This window comes from Petromyzon marinus, chromosome 37, assembly GCF_048934315.1.
Source record: "Petromyzon marinus isolate PM22_M1 ecotype Great Lakes invasive population chromosome 37, UKy_Petmar_22M1.pri1.0, whole genome shotgun sequence".
Taxonomy (NCBI): domain Eukaryota; kingdom Metazoa; phylum Chordata; class Hyperoartia; order Petromyzontiformes; family Petromyzontidae; genus Petromyzon; species Petromyzon marinus.
The window spans coordinates 12,060,855-12,076,450 of record NC_133703.1 but is presented as its reverse complement, the minus strand read 5'-3'; the positions used below and the strand labels follow the sequence as shown (position 1 = coordinate 12,076,450).

The 15,596-nt window shown below is 43.0% G+C and overlaps 1 protein-coding gene across 3 annotated transcripts; it reads right to left on the bottom strand.

Moving 5' to 3' along the window:
- Positions 1 to 465: 465 nt before the first annotated feature.
- Positions 466 to 15,256, bottom strand: LOC116949759 (SUMO-conjugating enzyme UBC9-A-like). 3 transcript variants are annotated; one of them, XM_032967403.2, is made up of 9 exons: positions 15,126 to 15,254; positions 14,119 to 14,194; positions 12,059 to 12,125; positions 7,958 to 8,041; positions 7,723 to 7,806; positions 7,319 to 7,391; positions 5,363 to 5,472; positions 4,426 to 4,505; positions 466 to 4,099 (listed from the first exon to the last, which is right to left on the bottom strand). In XM_032967403.2, exons 4-9 carry the CDS (start codon positions 8,021 to 8,023, stop codon positions 4,036 to 4,038), a joined length of 477 nt encoding a protein of 158 aa, XP_032823294.1. In that variant the 5' UTR covers positions 8,024 to 8,041; positions 12,059 to 12,125; positions 14,119 to 14,194; positions 15,126 to 15,254; the 3' UTR covers positions 466 to 4,035. The 3 variants fall into 3 exon arrangements, with proteins under 3 accessions (XP_032823294.1, XP_032823292.1, XP_032823293.1); XM_032967401.2 differs by lacking the exon at positions 14,119 to 14,194 and having other exon boundaries at positions 15,126 to 15,256; XM_032967402.2 differs by lacking the exon at positions 14,119 to 14,194 and having other exon boundaries at positions 12,059 to 12,141; positions 15,126 to 15,255.
- Between the last annotated feature and the right edge of the window lie 340 nt (positions 15,257 to 15,596).

The window sequence follows — 15,596 nt, the reverse complement described above, 5'->3', positions numbered from 1 at the left end:
CTGTGAAAGCATTGATAGTAGAGTCGTGGCTTATGGAAGCCTGCGGGCTGATGGGGCACGTGGATTTTAGTAAATGGCGACTTGAGAGAAATGCTTTGCCATGTTGATACATGTTCTATGTAAGCAACTTATTTAAACGCAGTCATATTTTTGCATTTCAGGTATTTTTCACTATCCCCATAGCTGTGACCATTGTTTCCTCTTAATTGTATGTTGAACTTTTTCGCACCGTACTTAGCCAATCTTGCTAATCGGAGGTGCGGGGGGGAGGGACAATTGGCAGAATGGCAGCTTCTGCGATCACATTACACCCCAAATCTTCGTTGATATTATACCAGAAAGTGTATATTTACCCAAATAAATGTGTGCACATCAATTTACGTGAGAATGTGAACTTCATCAGAACAAGCAATGCGACTAATCTCATGCAAACAACCACCCCCAATGAAGACACCTCCAATGAAATATCTTTCGTTCTTTATTCAAAAAAAAATTAAAGAAACATCTCGGTACACTAACATTTCTTAAAGACTACACTTTGTACAAAAAGAATTATTTCAAGTATAGACAGTAACAAAATATAAGGTATAAAACACAACACAGGTGGTCAAATGAAAACAAAATTGAAAAGATTGCAGCAGCTCTACTCAGTAGCCTACACTACCACACAGTATACACAGCAGATGAGTTCGGGAGGGGAGAGGGGCAGGGATGGAGGAGCAATGGAGCCAATCTGCATGGGACAGCTAAAGCCAAAGGACCCATTTTAACCGTCAGCATCCCGTATAAAGGGAAATGTTGATGGCTTACCCCTAACTCTAATCTACGTTTGGAAGAAAAAACGAAAACTTCCATGTTGTACGTCATCTTCAAATCATTAAGCGTTACCACAGGTCAATGGATCGGAACACTTTACAAAATGATCCGAATGCATCTTTCAACCAAAATATTTTAATCCTACTGCCCAACTTACAATCGGCGCCGCTCGCAAATACGGACGATGGGGGAGGGGGGGAGAGACACCACCTTCCAACCTAAGCGGATGCCTTGGGGGGAAAAAACATTTAGGATAATACTGTCTGCCAGCATTTCATTCAGTGGCGGACAAGCGGCTGGGCAAAATGTACAAATAGAAAAAATTCAGCAGCAGTAGCTATAAAAGGATCTCTCCCTTAGCAGCCCCGTGAGGACTGCCCAGTCAGGGCCACATTTTCAAATGGAAGTGAACAAAAACTCTCGGTGCTCTGCAGGTCAATGAGATAGCTGCATTAATGGTACACGCTGCACATGATGTTGCATGTAGGTTGTTTTTTTTTAATGGGCAATGTACATGGTTAGATAAGCAACTTCTCCACGATTGAAAACTCAATACCTTAATTTAGCAAGCAAGTAACCTTTATTTTTAGTTAAAATTAAGCATTCGTAAAACTGAGCGAATTGAGCAGTTGTATTACAGTATAACAGGTTAAGGGGCATTTAAAAAACATTCAAAGTTGCTATTGGGAACAATCAGGGGGTTTGGATATCTGGATTTATGCCATTTAAAAGTAAAAAAGCAAGAATCTAATTAGCGAGTAATTCCTGAGTAATTACTGCATTATTCAACGGTGCGGTTCATGTCAACAAAAATACGAGAATTCATATTAAGAAAACATGAACCAAAACGTGAATTGTTTGTGTTGACCTACCTACCACCCAATTGGTTATATCCATCACCACATTTGCTAGAATTACTATTACTTAACACAGCCCACCACAAACATAACTCAGCTGTTGTCAGTCAAGAAACTCTAAACCATCAAAAAGCAACCTCCCGTGAGAAATTCAAAGACTCAACATTATAGTTACAAAGTGGCTTAGCAACTATTCTTATCAATGTTATATCAAACTATTGATGCAGGCATACGAGATGCAGAAATAATACATTTAGAGGACTGCACACAGTTGAACACGGTGCATCACCGGGTATATTTCTTTGACATTTAAAATGGTCAAAACGTTGTCAACACAAGCAGGCTAAAACAAGTGGCATTTCCATACACCGCCGTTGAAAGCGACACACAACATCCACGCATGTGTGTCGGTTAACTCCAAAGCACTTAGCGGCAAGAGGTACTGAGGTGGCTTAGGACATCCCTATCAGGATACAGAGCCCATTATGTTCTTGTGACCTCGGCCCAAGCATCGATGATTTCACAAACAAAAATCACACATTGCTAATTCGTAACTGTAAGAGGCTGATTCGGAGTTCAATGGAAGCACCAGTAAATTAATATTTGGTTGTACATAAAATAAAACATTTAAGCTATATGAGAATTCACTTCACTAGCTTGTCTAAATTGAGCTGGCCAAGTTTAAATGTGACTTTTGTTAGTTCTTTGTGGAATTAACAGGTGAGCCAAGATATAACAGGAGGCCACAGTACCTCTGTAGTCGGGACAGGGATCCCCCTGAGACAATGCAAGTGCCACTCTACAAGTACTTTGGAGTTTACCAGTGCACATATTGCATGTTGCGATCAACTGCAGGTTATGAAAATGCCAATTGTTTGCCCTGCTTGTGTAGGCCATGTTTCATCCATTTGAAACGCCTAACAATTATACATGTACCGTGTTCGACACCGCCCGGACCCGTCATGTTTCTGCATCTTGTACCCTTGCATCAAGTCTGTCAATATGCATGAATGAAGTTTAACACGTAGGCTTTTGCAACCAATAGTATTCATAATAAAGGTTTTTGTGGGTTAGATCGCGTGATTTATTAACGTGTCGCATCCCTCCACCACCCGACACGGCCAATCGGTAAAAAATGTGTAACGTTGACAAAAGGCAAAAAAATTTAGCACGACGTTTTTGCTGGCTGTTGTGGATTCACTCACACCGGTGGGATAAAGTAGTGAACTATTTGTCTTTTGTCAACGTTATACATTTTTTTTACTGATTGGCCGTGTCGGGTGGTGGAGGGTTGCGACACATTTATAAATAACGCGATCTATCCCACAAACCTTTATTATGGATGCATAAATGAAAATAGCATAACACTTTGAAATTGTAAATCCACATTCAATTTTTTTTTAGATTGCTTGTAATTTTGTTATTTCTCTGCAGACAAAATGAAAAAGCATTTTTAAACACGTCCGTTGCTTAGCCACAAAAAAAACACAACCGTTTTTTTATGCATGCAGTATGTGCAGTGAAATGCATCAATGTTGGTCAATACCGTTTTTTTTTTTAAATATCATAGCCAAGGTAATTGACAAACTGTGCTAAACTTAAAGACAATTATTTTAAAAAGAGTCACTACACTGCACATACAACAGGTTGTAGATGTGGGACTTCTAGAAGGGGTTAAATTCACATGTAGGTTGCCATAATGTGCTAGAGTTGTGTTTGCGGTTAATGTTTCCAGGGAACATCAATTAAGGTTATGACTTATTGCCACATTAAATTATCTTAAAATGTATCCCAATTACAGCTTGCTGTTACAACTAGCAGCAACTGGAAATTACTTGGCATAACTATTCCCTTAAAAGAGTCCAGCATGATAATTCTACCGGCTGACGACTCTTTGAAATTTGGTTTTTGTTTTCATTATAGAATAGATATCTGATGTGGAAAGTTGGCCCTTGATGAACTGGTGTGAGATTATTAGGAAAACCTTGGAAAAATATGCCCCCTAAATCTGTGTGCTTGTGAGTCTTCCAGCTAGAGAACAAGCCTCAGTACCTCTTACGCAAACCAAAACATTTAAGTGAACTTAGTCATGCGAGATACCTCGACTCAAATCACTGCCACTTTCTACCCTCAAATACCCTCTACCTGCTGTTTTGGTTTCTGCTTCACAAACAGGACCAGTTTCTCACATTGACCGTTGACTGAACCAACCCCCTTTCTTGAAGGGTTCGGTTTGTTGTAGTCTAAGCCTCGCTGGCTGGCTCAAAGGTACTGCCGTGTAACGGAGATGGAGAGGTGGGGTGAGATTAGGTGGAAGGGGAGATGGGATGTGGGCGGAGGTTTAGTTGTGCTTGAAAGTCGCTCAGGCTGGGGAAAACTTCTTGGCCTGGTCACGCACCCTCTTCTCATACTCAACCTTATTTTGGCTACAGACAGAAATGCACACAAAACACCGGTACACACACACACGCACACGCATTACCCCTTAAAAACGTAACAGAAGTATGGTAGGTCTTCAATTAAAGTATGCAGTAAATCAAGTGTGTATTTCATGACAGTAATTTCAGTGTCACTTTACCACAGACGTGTCGCGGTCGTCGTAAACAAAACGGACGGAGGGGGCATTGTTCAAGCACGGGGGTTACGATCAAGTCCCTGGCGAAAGGTGTCGACCGGCAAGACTCTTGGCATGCTGTGCCATGCATGGAGCCACCTGTGTGATTTGGCCACGGGCGTGGTCACACGCACTTACCAGTAAATGGTGTAGGCTTCTGCTTGCGCTGGGTCCTGCACGTTGGGCTCATTGAGCAGCTCCTGGATTCCCAGCAAGATCTGCAACGAATGCTTCCTGGTGAGAGTGGCGGAGTTCCCGTGGCCAGCAGCGCCCTCCGCTTCCTTTATAGCGTGCATTTTTATAGCTTCATTTGGATATCCCACCTTGTAAAATCTAAAGTATTGGTCCGACTCACGTGCAAACAATGAATCTTTGCAAAACTTATAAAATGTGTGTCAACGGCGTGACTAATGAGCCTAAAGATGTGACATCTTCAAGCTATTCTGACAACGTGGTAACAACTGCTGGCCAGACCGTTCTTCAAATTACAGGGTTTTTTGGGGTTAGATGGCGTAAATATATAAATGTGTCGTGAAACCCGCCACCACCCGACACGGCCAATGAGTAAGGTCTGTCACGTAAACAGAACTTGACAATGTTTCGCCAGTAATTACAACAACCGGCTTCATCAGGCAACAGCCAGATTTGTGGAGAAATCCTCCTGCTTCGTTCCTTAGATAGAGGGAGAGATGTGATGACGTCACTTGTGTGCCCTTTTGCGCGCAGTGGGGGGGGGGGATTCATGAATGCGCATGAATGACGATGGGTATCCATTGCTGTTTGGGCTATTTATATGATAATTAACGTACATTATACATTATGCTGTTGTGGGTTTGCTCTCTAACACACAACCGGTGTGCTGTACTAGTAACGAATTGGCATGTTCTGTTTACATGACCAACCTTACTGATTGGCTGTGTTGGGCGGTGGCGGGTTTAACGACGCATTTATATATTTACGTGAACTAACCCAAAAAACCTGCATCATGGATATTGGTCGTGAAAGCCTACGTGTTCAACTGGAGCGTTATTATTTACACACAAACATCACTGTGTGCGAGTGCTCTTGCTCATACCTGTCTGATGGTGATTGCCGGCCTCCAGTCTTTCTCCTCCTCCAAGATGGAGAGGCACACGGTTCCCGAGGGATACACGTTGGGGTGGAAAAGCGGAGGCTCGAACTTACCTGGAATTGAACCAGACAAACAGGTATGTGTGCATGTTGAACTTCTTTCGCACCGTACGTAGTCGATCGTTATAATCGTAAGTGCGGGGGAAGGACAAACAAACTGAACACAACAAGCAATTCTAAAGAAATGAGTTTTCAATCTAGATTTAGAAGTGTACAGCTCCAGTGCTTTCCTACTATCGGAAGGAAGAGCGTTCCAGACGGCCACTGAAGTGCATCTGAAAGCACGCGATGCGGTGACCATCTTTGCTTGATGGCTAGCCAAAGGCCGCTGCTGCGAGGATGACCGGAGTTCACATGATGGTTTATTGCTCCTTGAGGAGATAAGCAAGCTATTGTGGTTCATCCGTGGCAAGCACTTTGCGTGCAATGAGTGCGACCTTATTATGTATTCTGTTCAGAAACCGGAAGCCACTGGACGGACGTGGTCAGATCTGGCAGTACCCATCACGACATGTGCCAAAGAATTTTGCAAACGTTGCACGAAGGGTCAGCCTGGCCTCTAACTTTTCAGGCCAATATGGAGATTCAAATGATCATTGGGGTTGTGTGATAATGTTACAAAGGACTAGCAGGTGGAAACCGTAGTGGTTATTGTGTTACGATAGTAGTTGGTGATTAACTGGTAGGACATGTTTCTGTAAAAGTGCATGACGGCTGGGAGTACATGTTCTTAAGAGGGTGGCCCCAAAAGTTAGTTTACTGAGAAAACCGTTACATACGTTCATCTCTGAAATTACATTTTTGGCCACCCTGTAAATGAATAAATAAAAATGGGAAGAAAGTGCATGGTGACGTAAGCACGCGAATGTGGAGGAGTGCGCTCACGCATGAATAGGGTTAATGAGAAAAAGAGGAGTTGAGAGGCAGGAGGGGGAGGAAGGCATGCAAGTGTGAGAGGAGATGGCCGTGCGTGATGAACAGCATTCTAAAAGAAAATTGATTAAAACATTGAAAAACTCAAGAGTGAATCAAAAACACATTCAAATCATAATAATACATTTCCGAACAAAGAATCGATCAATGTGTACAAGTGTTACATTTGCAATAACAAAAATATATGCATTTTTTAATATAACATTGTAAATCATAAATATGGGTGTGACCAGTACAATCGTCAGTTATCCATCTATCTGACTACACGAAGGTTTACCAGTGCCACGGATGCCTATATTTCAGCCAAATCCAGATTGGTTAAGCTTCACCTATTCTTAGCAATGCAATGCCTGATTCAGCTATCCAGAATGGCTATTCAGGGCAATTCCAGGTGTACATGAAATAACTACAAATGCTCGGGCCAGAGGATGGTTCTGCAGGATTGAAAGGATGCCTTAGACATCATCCGATTAGCACGGTTGGCTACGTATGGTGCGCGAGGCAAGGGTGAGTTAGGCACGCACAGAAGCTTGTGGGAGTCTCATTGTAGGGTTCAGGCAGGGGCACTTTTGGAAAATTTGGTAAATGTGACAACTCTATTTAATCTCAAGTTGAACATCAGAATTCTAGCCCAAGAAGTCATCCATGGTATTGGCACAGATATTTGATACTTGAGCCTTTTCAGCCACATTGAGTATCAACATCTCAGCCTAAATATATTTCAATAAAAAAATCAAAATTTAATCTTTAAATTCTCTGTTGCATATATTTTGAATATTCGCACTGTACGTAGCCAGCTGTGCTAATCGGAGATGCGGCGAGGAAAACAAAAGACACAAAAAGCAGCTCTTAAAGAAATGAGTTCTCAATCTAGATTTATATTAAATTCCTGCAACATACAAACGTTGTTGTTTAAAGAACATGATTTGAAACTGGGTGCTGCAGTGATCTAAAAAAAAAAACTTACATTTCGGGGGAGTGGAGGGGTAGTCATCCTTAAATAGCATCCGCAGCTTGTACTGGCCTCCCTCCCACGGAGTCTGCACGGCACACGGGCAACAATCATTCGCACGGTTACCTGTGGCTCAAAAGCAAAGCATTGAACCACTTTAAAGCAACGCGTGAATGGCAGCTGGCAGAACTGCAGCAAGTGCAGACGAAATTGTAGTTATCTCAGCAATAGTATAACCTGGATACAAAATAGCCTGGGTACTCTTCAGGTCAGAACATTTTTTTATTTTTTTTACACGAGGTCTCTCCAGTTCTGGCCGAGTGTTTTAAAACAGAAAGTCGCCCGTTACCAAGATACGTCTGCAGGGAATTGTATATATTTTAAGTACAAAAAATAACCAATGGTGATGTGTCTCTTACCCCTTTCTTGCCTGGAATGGCACATTCCCAATTCATGAGGTTCAGAGTCCCATCAGGGTTCTTCATTGGCACAGCGACAAAACCCTGCAACAAGCCACAATGAAAATTATTCAATCATTCTTCTTTGTTCGTGCTTAACTGACATGGGATAGCCCACATCCACATGTGATGTTGACATTCTTGTAGCACAGATAAATATTAACTTTGTTTTTTATAAATAAAGTTGGAGACTTACAAAGGGGTGATTCTTCCTCCATGCTTTCCTCTCTTGAGCAAGCCGACTCAAAGCAATGCCTGACATGGTCGGGTGTAAAAGCAACTGCAAAGAAATAACAAAATACAAATTCCAAGGAGAGTCAGGCATGGAGATACACTGCCACAGCGATGTTGACCCACCCCTTCTGGACATCTATGAAAAAGAGCTTCATAGGTCATCAGAGTCTTCCAGGATAAACAAAGATTCTGATTCTGTTGGTTTACACTATTCCATTGTTGAGGGCTCAGAAGTCCCCAACTCATTCCTTCCACATTCCCTTAAAGTAATTCTATTACATACATAAATGACATAGCATGCTCAGCAAGTGTACAACTATCTACTCACGTCGCCCATAGTCTTCCTGATAACTTCAACTCCTTTAGACTTAACAAACCCTCGAAAGGCGGTGCGCTATCCTCTTCTATGTACGCATCGACATTGAATGATCTCACCTATAGGACGTTTTTGGCAGTATTGGTGTTCTCCCGTTTAACACTGGTGAGATAAGGCCATACAGAAGGCGGTCTCTGGTGGAGACCAATCAGTTTCAGAGACAATGCATATATCAGAGCATGTGGTGCCTTGCTAAAGGTATCTACAGATAGTCCCCGAGTTACGATGGTCCGACTTACGATATTTCGATCTTACGATAGCAATACGACAAAATTGTATGTATGATACGTAGCTTTAGCGATTTCATTTTAGGGTTACCACGATACAATACGTTCAATGTATATTAAAAGTTTTGATAGCAGATCGTTTTTTCAGGAAACAATCCTGTCTATTAAATTGCAGTTCATATCAGTAGGCTAAGAATTTACCTTGTTTTTTTTTACTTTACATCTTACGGTGCAATACAGTATTGTAATTAATAAATACATACAGTATATAGTTTATGAAGTACGGTACTGTAAATTGCTCTGTTTTGCTCAATTATCACCATTCTTTAAGACTCCTGGGTAGGCTAGGCCATCGACTTACGATATTTTTGACTTACGATGGGGTCGTCGTAACACATCTCCATCGTAAGTAGAGGACTACCTGTATTTGGAGTTTGAAAATCTTAATCCCTGTTGTATTGCCAAAAAAAGTAAAACCTATCATTTTTCATAGTATTGAATGGTCTTCCTCCATTCGACCATGGATCAGGATCAGGATCACGTTGAAGCACTCTCACTGAAGATAACCACACCCCCCTCAACCAACATATAATTGTGCTTGTTACCGGCCACAAAAAATATATCTGTGATTTCGAGTCCCTGTTATTTCTGCCGAATGCCATCTCTGCCCGACCTGAAGGGGAGCTTGTTTATCACTGGTGACTTATACCGGAGCTGAGTCAATCCTCCCACCTGAAGCTCTTGCCTTTAAAGATGAATTCAACCCATCTCAGCTCATCTGTTCACCGACATTCTAATATAATCAGGGGTGGAGCCACAGGGGGGGCTGGTGGGGGGCTCAGCCTCCATGAAATTTTAGGAAAGTCGGTAATTGGGATAACCGGATATCCGGCTGCTACAAAATGCAGGCTGCCACCTTGTGCTGCCCTGCAGGCTGCTTGAGCGGCAGCCTTTCGAACTTATCGAACTTATTAGCCACACCAGTGGCTCCGACCTATTAATAAACTCCGCGTTCAAATCCAATAAAGTTTGTTTTATACATTTGTGGCGCCCATTGGAAAACATACACTGGATATCTCAGAATATTTAAGTGAGCTCCCTCAAAGTCAAAATCCTGGCTCCGCCCCTGAATATAATAGACCGTGATCACTCATCAATCCTTGACGTACTCATGTCAAGAAAATCTTGTAAAAGTGGGTATCCTGGGAAATGATCTTAGCGACCACTCTAACTGGCATTTGATATCATTAATCACCGTTGCTCAGCAGTTTCCGCTCCTCACTCAAAACACACTTATTTTCCCGAGCTCACTGCACGATCTCTGAATCTCCCCCTCATAACCACCACCATGTACTGTTCCCTCTTCATATTATCATTACATGGCTATTACTCATTCTCCATTCATTCAATCCATTCATCGTTTACTGTCATCAATTTTGCTTTCATAGAATACACGGATCACAGATTTGCCCCTATTGCATCCTCTCATCTATTTCATTAGCCTCATCTCCACCATTACATCCATATGATGTACCGTTAATTATTTGTACAACGCCTTTGTTAAGGTGCCAAATAATTACGTTAAGATAAGAAAATATACGAAACTGCTTAAAGTCCCACATAATATATTTCAGCGCTCTTTAGCCTTTGACCATCGGGCCTGAATCCACGTCCCCAATTCTAACCCACAGTTTCGTCTGTAAGATTCCTTATGATGGTTGACAAACTTGCCCATTGAAAAAAGTTTTAGTCAGGGGAAATCAGTCCCGCTGGTTCAACCCAGAAATTGCCCAGCTCATCCAAGCCCCAGTCTTGAATCTCGTCGTCATTACACCATCCTAGTCCTCCACTTGTCTGTCTGTATCATTTTTAACACTAAATCATGCTGTCATGTTGAAAAGGCTACAATACCAAACATATTTCACATTGCCCAATCAACTGGATTTTCAGCTACAGTGAGTTATTTACTTGTTTTTAGCTCTGGGTGAAACGCTCTTTGTAAGTGAAAATTATTTAATTAGTAGTCCCTCAGTTAACAGGGACATCGGGTTAATGGTTTTTCGGTTAACGTTTTACCTCCCATAGGACCCCATGGTTTGGACTAACGTTAATGTGCTTGGTGCAATCCAGTTTTTTTTCCTGTACGTCAACATTCTAGACATCTCCAACCTGCACTCGGACATGTTTTTAATGTCTTCATGCAAATCATCCTCTTAAACAAATTTGCTAACGACCTAAAAGGACCACTTAATTCCTCTAACTCCCTCCCGTAGCCTCAAGAGGGACCTCTTTATTCCTACTACAATGATATTTGTATAAACAATGTCTGGTGTAAAAATTAAAGTATTTTTCGCATTGCTGCTTCACACGTATTATGGAGATAAGAACAAAAAAATAGTCATACAGGTCGATTGAAGAAATCGTTGGGGTTTCATTTTTAAAATAAATTATCAATCTATACATATAAAAAATGGAAATTTGTAAATGTGTGTCTGTTCAAAATGTTTAGTATACTTCCCAACATGCAACAAACTTGAAATTTGGCAAGTGGGTAGCTTCCAGACTGTACACAATGCAAAAAGTATAAAAATAGACTTTTATATTTTGGGGGGGGGGGGGCGCAATAATGGATATATTTTGCACGGCAAGTGAGCGGTGACGTCATATCTGTGATGTCACCCGCATGCGGCAGCGTTATGCAGTGTGCCTGCTGACGTCACGCATCCCCCCCCCCAACCCTCCGCGTAGGCCGTGTATGAATCCAAAACAAGAATAAAAGTCTCGGGCGAAGCCGGGTTGTGAAGCTCGTTAAGTATAAATAACTTGACTTGTCTATTGTCATTACGAATTTACTCAAGTATTATTTAATACGATTAATTTAATTAGCACTGAGTGGGTTGTCCAGATCCCACTTGCACATAAATATCTGCAGAGGCAAGTGAGCAACCAACCCATTCCTCCCTGGGGGATGGTTAGGTTGTAGTTACAGTAATTGCTAGTCTATACAAGGGAACATTTACAGTGCATTGGCATCAAGTATGCTTAAACCATCCTCTTGGTTTCGATATGTAGATGATACATTGGTTGGTTGTCTGCCAACATGACAGACACACTTTGAGATACATTTCTAGACCACCTCAGCTCACAAAAACTGGACATTCAGTTTACCATGGAAGTGGAAGAGGGCATCACCCTCCCATTTCCTTGATGTCCTGCATGGGCCACCCTAATATATATGCCTGGGCAAATTGATTAGCGTCTCAGTAGGAGAAACTTTAATGGAGATATAAAAGGCTGTCAGAAACATTAATGATTTCAAAACGGACATTAATTATCATAAAATATACTTCGTGGCCACAAAAATACAAATGAATTACATTACGATACCACATTGCACAGACCTCAAGGAATTTAATTAAATAAAGGCTGATATGGGAGCAAGTTCATCGTATGTGCATACCTGGAATCAACGATGGTGGATGTTTTAAATGAAGCAGGAAGTTCTTCAATCAGATGCAAACCACCAACTGCACAAAAGGCACACTGTAAATACACATGCATTTCTACTCAAGGATATGGTGCATACAAATATAACGCGTCCTTTTATGATTATCCATTATTTTCATTGTTTTATATTGCTAGTACACGTTTACCATCTGTATTACGGTATATAATACATTCAATTCCCCCCCTCTGGCAGACTAATAAAACAATTACCTTGGAAGTTACGTCTTTAATTTGAAATCCTGTAAGGATGTACCAAAAGTACAGCTGAACTGTGCCATCAAGGGTGGCTTTCTCAGCACATGTTTGCAGATTTATCCCCAGGAGCGAACCCAGACTTACAAGTTTGTGGTAATGACTTACAAGTTAGTGGTAATGACTTACTCTGAGCCACAAGTTATTTAAAATTAAGAGTAACGCAAACAATCTATGCTGGCAGTACTACCGTCGGTTGTACTACGAGATTATTCTTGTTAAAATTATTCAAGTGCTTCCACAAAATAACTTACTTCAATACAGACAATTTTGTCAAGCTATAGATGTGTTTTTGTGGAGAAATAAAAAGACGGTGGCAGTTTAAGTGAAATAACTTCCATCCTTACTTTTAGGAACACTTCACAAATCAAACTGCATAAAACCACAAAATTAACACCACGTGTGTCGTATTACTATTCACCAAACGTGAATAATAATATTGTGCGGTTAAAAAATGCGAAAACTACATCACCTTTTCGGTGTGCCTATGTGTGTTTCTCTCTCTGTCTGTGAATCTCTCTGCTTGTGTGTCTGTGTCTCCGTGTCTATGTTTTGTCTCTCAAATTTAGCAATCTTTGGAAGAACGTAATCAACCAAGTGGGGTGTTGACTGTTGTGTTGGCCGACTGTGTTGTATTGCATTATATTACCAAGTTTACTATTTTTGTTTTCTCATTCATGATGATAGTTGCTTGTGTTGCAATCGAAACGTCGTATTCTATTATTGAATTTATTTCTACGTGACTTACCGAAAGAACCAAAGAACTACATCACGTACTATTACACAAATATGTAATACTACATTAATATTATTGGGTCTTTCAGTAAAGCCACGTAGATAGGTTCAAAGAAAATAACAAAAAAATAACAACAAAAAACGACGATGTTTCGATCGCAACACAAGCGGTCGTTTTCAGGAAAAAAAATACTACCATTAAAAACGACCAACATTTACAAAAATTCAGGATTTTTTTTCAGATAATTCTATATGTTTTACGACAGGACAGAGCAAGTGACGGACTACTTCAACACCTGCTGACAAAAAACGAACCCAGGAACGTCTGGCCGGGTGCCGTTTGTCGCCTCGAATGCTCACTGCCTCCTCCTTTGGTGCGGGACAGAACGACGTTTCTGTCTAAGTACTTCTCGAACTTTTCCGCATCCTTTTGTCTGTTCGTGTGCCTCACTATTTATGTCTGCACATGGCCTGCCAGTTAGGTAACGAGCAAATCCTAATATATACAGTAGACTTTATGAGACCTCCTTTGCCAGAAACAAGATATAGGAATAGGTTTTACCCTTTTAACTGGCACAAAAACTGACACCTTTATTCAAGGCATCATGTTTGCAATGACCACAACACAAGCATTTTGACTGCTTGTGTTGTGGTCATTGCAAACATAATGCCTTGAATAAAGGTGTCAGTTTTTGTGCCAGTTAAAAGGGTAAAACCTATTCCTATACAGTAGACTCTCGATTAACCGCGTGCGGTTTATCCGATTCGCGGATTAACCGCGCGCCCGAGATTGACATAAATTAATAACTCATGGATTTTCCCTTAAACACAGATTAGTAACACCTAAAACAGTTATCTTGGACATTTGTATTACAAGTTACATGCTTAAACCGAACAAGTATGCGCTCCGGTTAATCCGAAATCCACGTGATCGCCTCTACAGTACAGCACACATAAAAGCAGAGATCACACGTGCGCACCTTCACCCAACTTTTGACTTGGGTTACGTTAACGACCGTTAAGTACCTCGTTTGTTAGTTCTGCAATGTTCCTTAAAATTGACGTTGCGTCTGTTTTTGTTCATCTGCTCACGCCACACAGACTTGACACAAATAGCCGAGCAATTTGCCAAACATAATCATCCGTGGAACAAATCAAACAAACTTAAATCACCACAAAACGCGCTTGATCTCGTTGGGTTTCGGCTTGTTATTAAGTTCGATGCGTGACCGCGATGTTAAGACTGGGGACAGCGAAGTGGCTATGCGCTGAGTGTCACTCCCTCGCATGATACGTGGGTGGATGTTATTCGGGTTACCTCCAATTCCTATAAACACAAAGAAACACTCATCAATAGCCGTGGTAAACCATGGCCATTGTAGGACCCTCAAAATGGCTATTTTAGATCCCCGTGAGATGTTCTAGGGTGTAAAAAAAAACAATTAGGGCCGCAATTTTACTTTGTGCGTTCTCCCTCCGGCTCGCACTTCCGTACGTCTGCATTCCTCCCTCTCTCTCTCTCCCGGTCCTCACAATTCGTTTCACCCTTTGTCTCCGTGTGTATCTCTCTTCTCTGTATCCATCTCTAACCGTGTCCGTCTCCCAAGCTCTCTGGGTCTGTTCCCGTGTCTCGGGTCCTCCGGGTGAGGTCTCTCTAGGACTCGAGACCCGCACAATTCCATGGGCTAGGCCTACAACACCGTCCACCCCTCACCATTGTTATTATTCAGAATCTACGTGAAAAAAACCGGCATACGTAGCGCGCTGAGCAGTCGACATCACGCGCTGTACGCACTCGAGCCTTACAAAAAAAGGGCCACGGATTTTTAATTAAAGCGACGACGAATCCCCCGACGCGCCTCGGCCCGAAGCCGGAGGCCTTCGTTAGGCCGCGCGCAGGGTCGGCCCCGCCAATCCGGCTTCACGGCAACCTCACGGGCAACCCCTTTCCCCGCCGCCCCAGCCCAGAGCGAGGCGCGAAACGGCTTCCCCGCGATCTCCTGGCGCCGTGAAGGCGTCGCGGAGCCCCTCACCTGAGGGCTCGAGGGGAGCGGAGAGAGCGGAGGGACGGGACGCGCACTTCGCCTTCATTCAAACAACTCGCTCCCAGCAGCAATGGCGGCGCGCGTCAGCGCCTCAAGGACCCCACCCCCCCCCCGAGAGGGGCGGGGTGAGGGGGATAGAGAGAGGGGCGGGGTGGTGGGCGGGGGAAGAAAGGAGGGGGGTAGGGAGGGGGGCGGGGTGAGGGGGAAGGGGGCGTGGGGGAGCGACTGGGGACAGGGAGCGAGGAATTGAGGGGGGGGTAGAGGGGGGAAGGGCGGAGAAGTGGCGCGGTGGGAGAGGGGGGCGGGGGAGAGGGGGGGCGGGGGAGCGGGGGGGCGGGGAAGAGGAGGGGCGGGGAGAGGGGGGCGGGGGAGAGGGGGGGCGGGGGAGAGGGGGGGCGGGGGGGGCGGGGGAGAGGAGGGGCGGGGAGAGGGGGGGCGGGGGAGAGGGGGGGCGGGGGA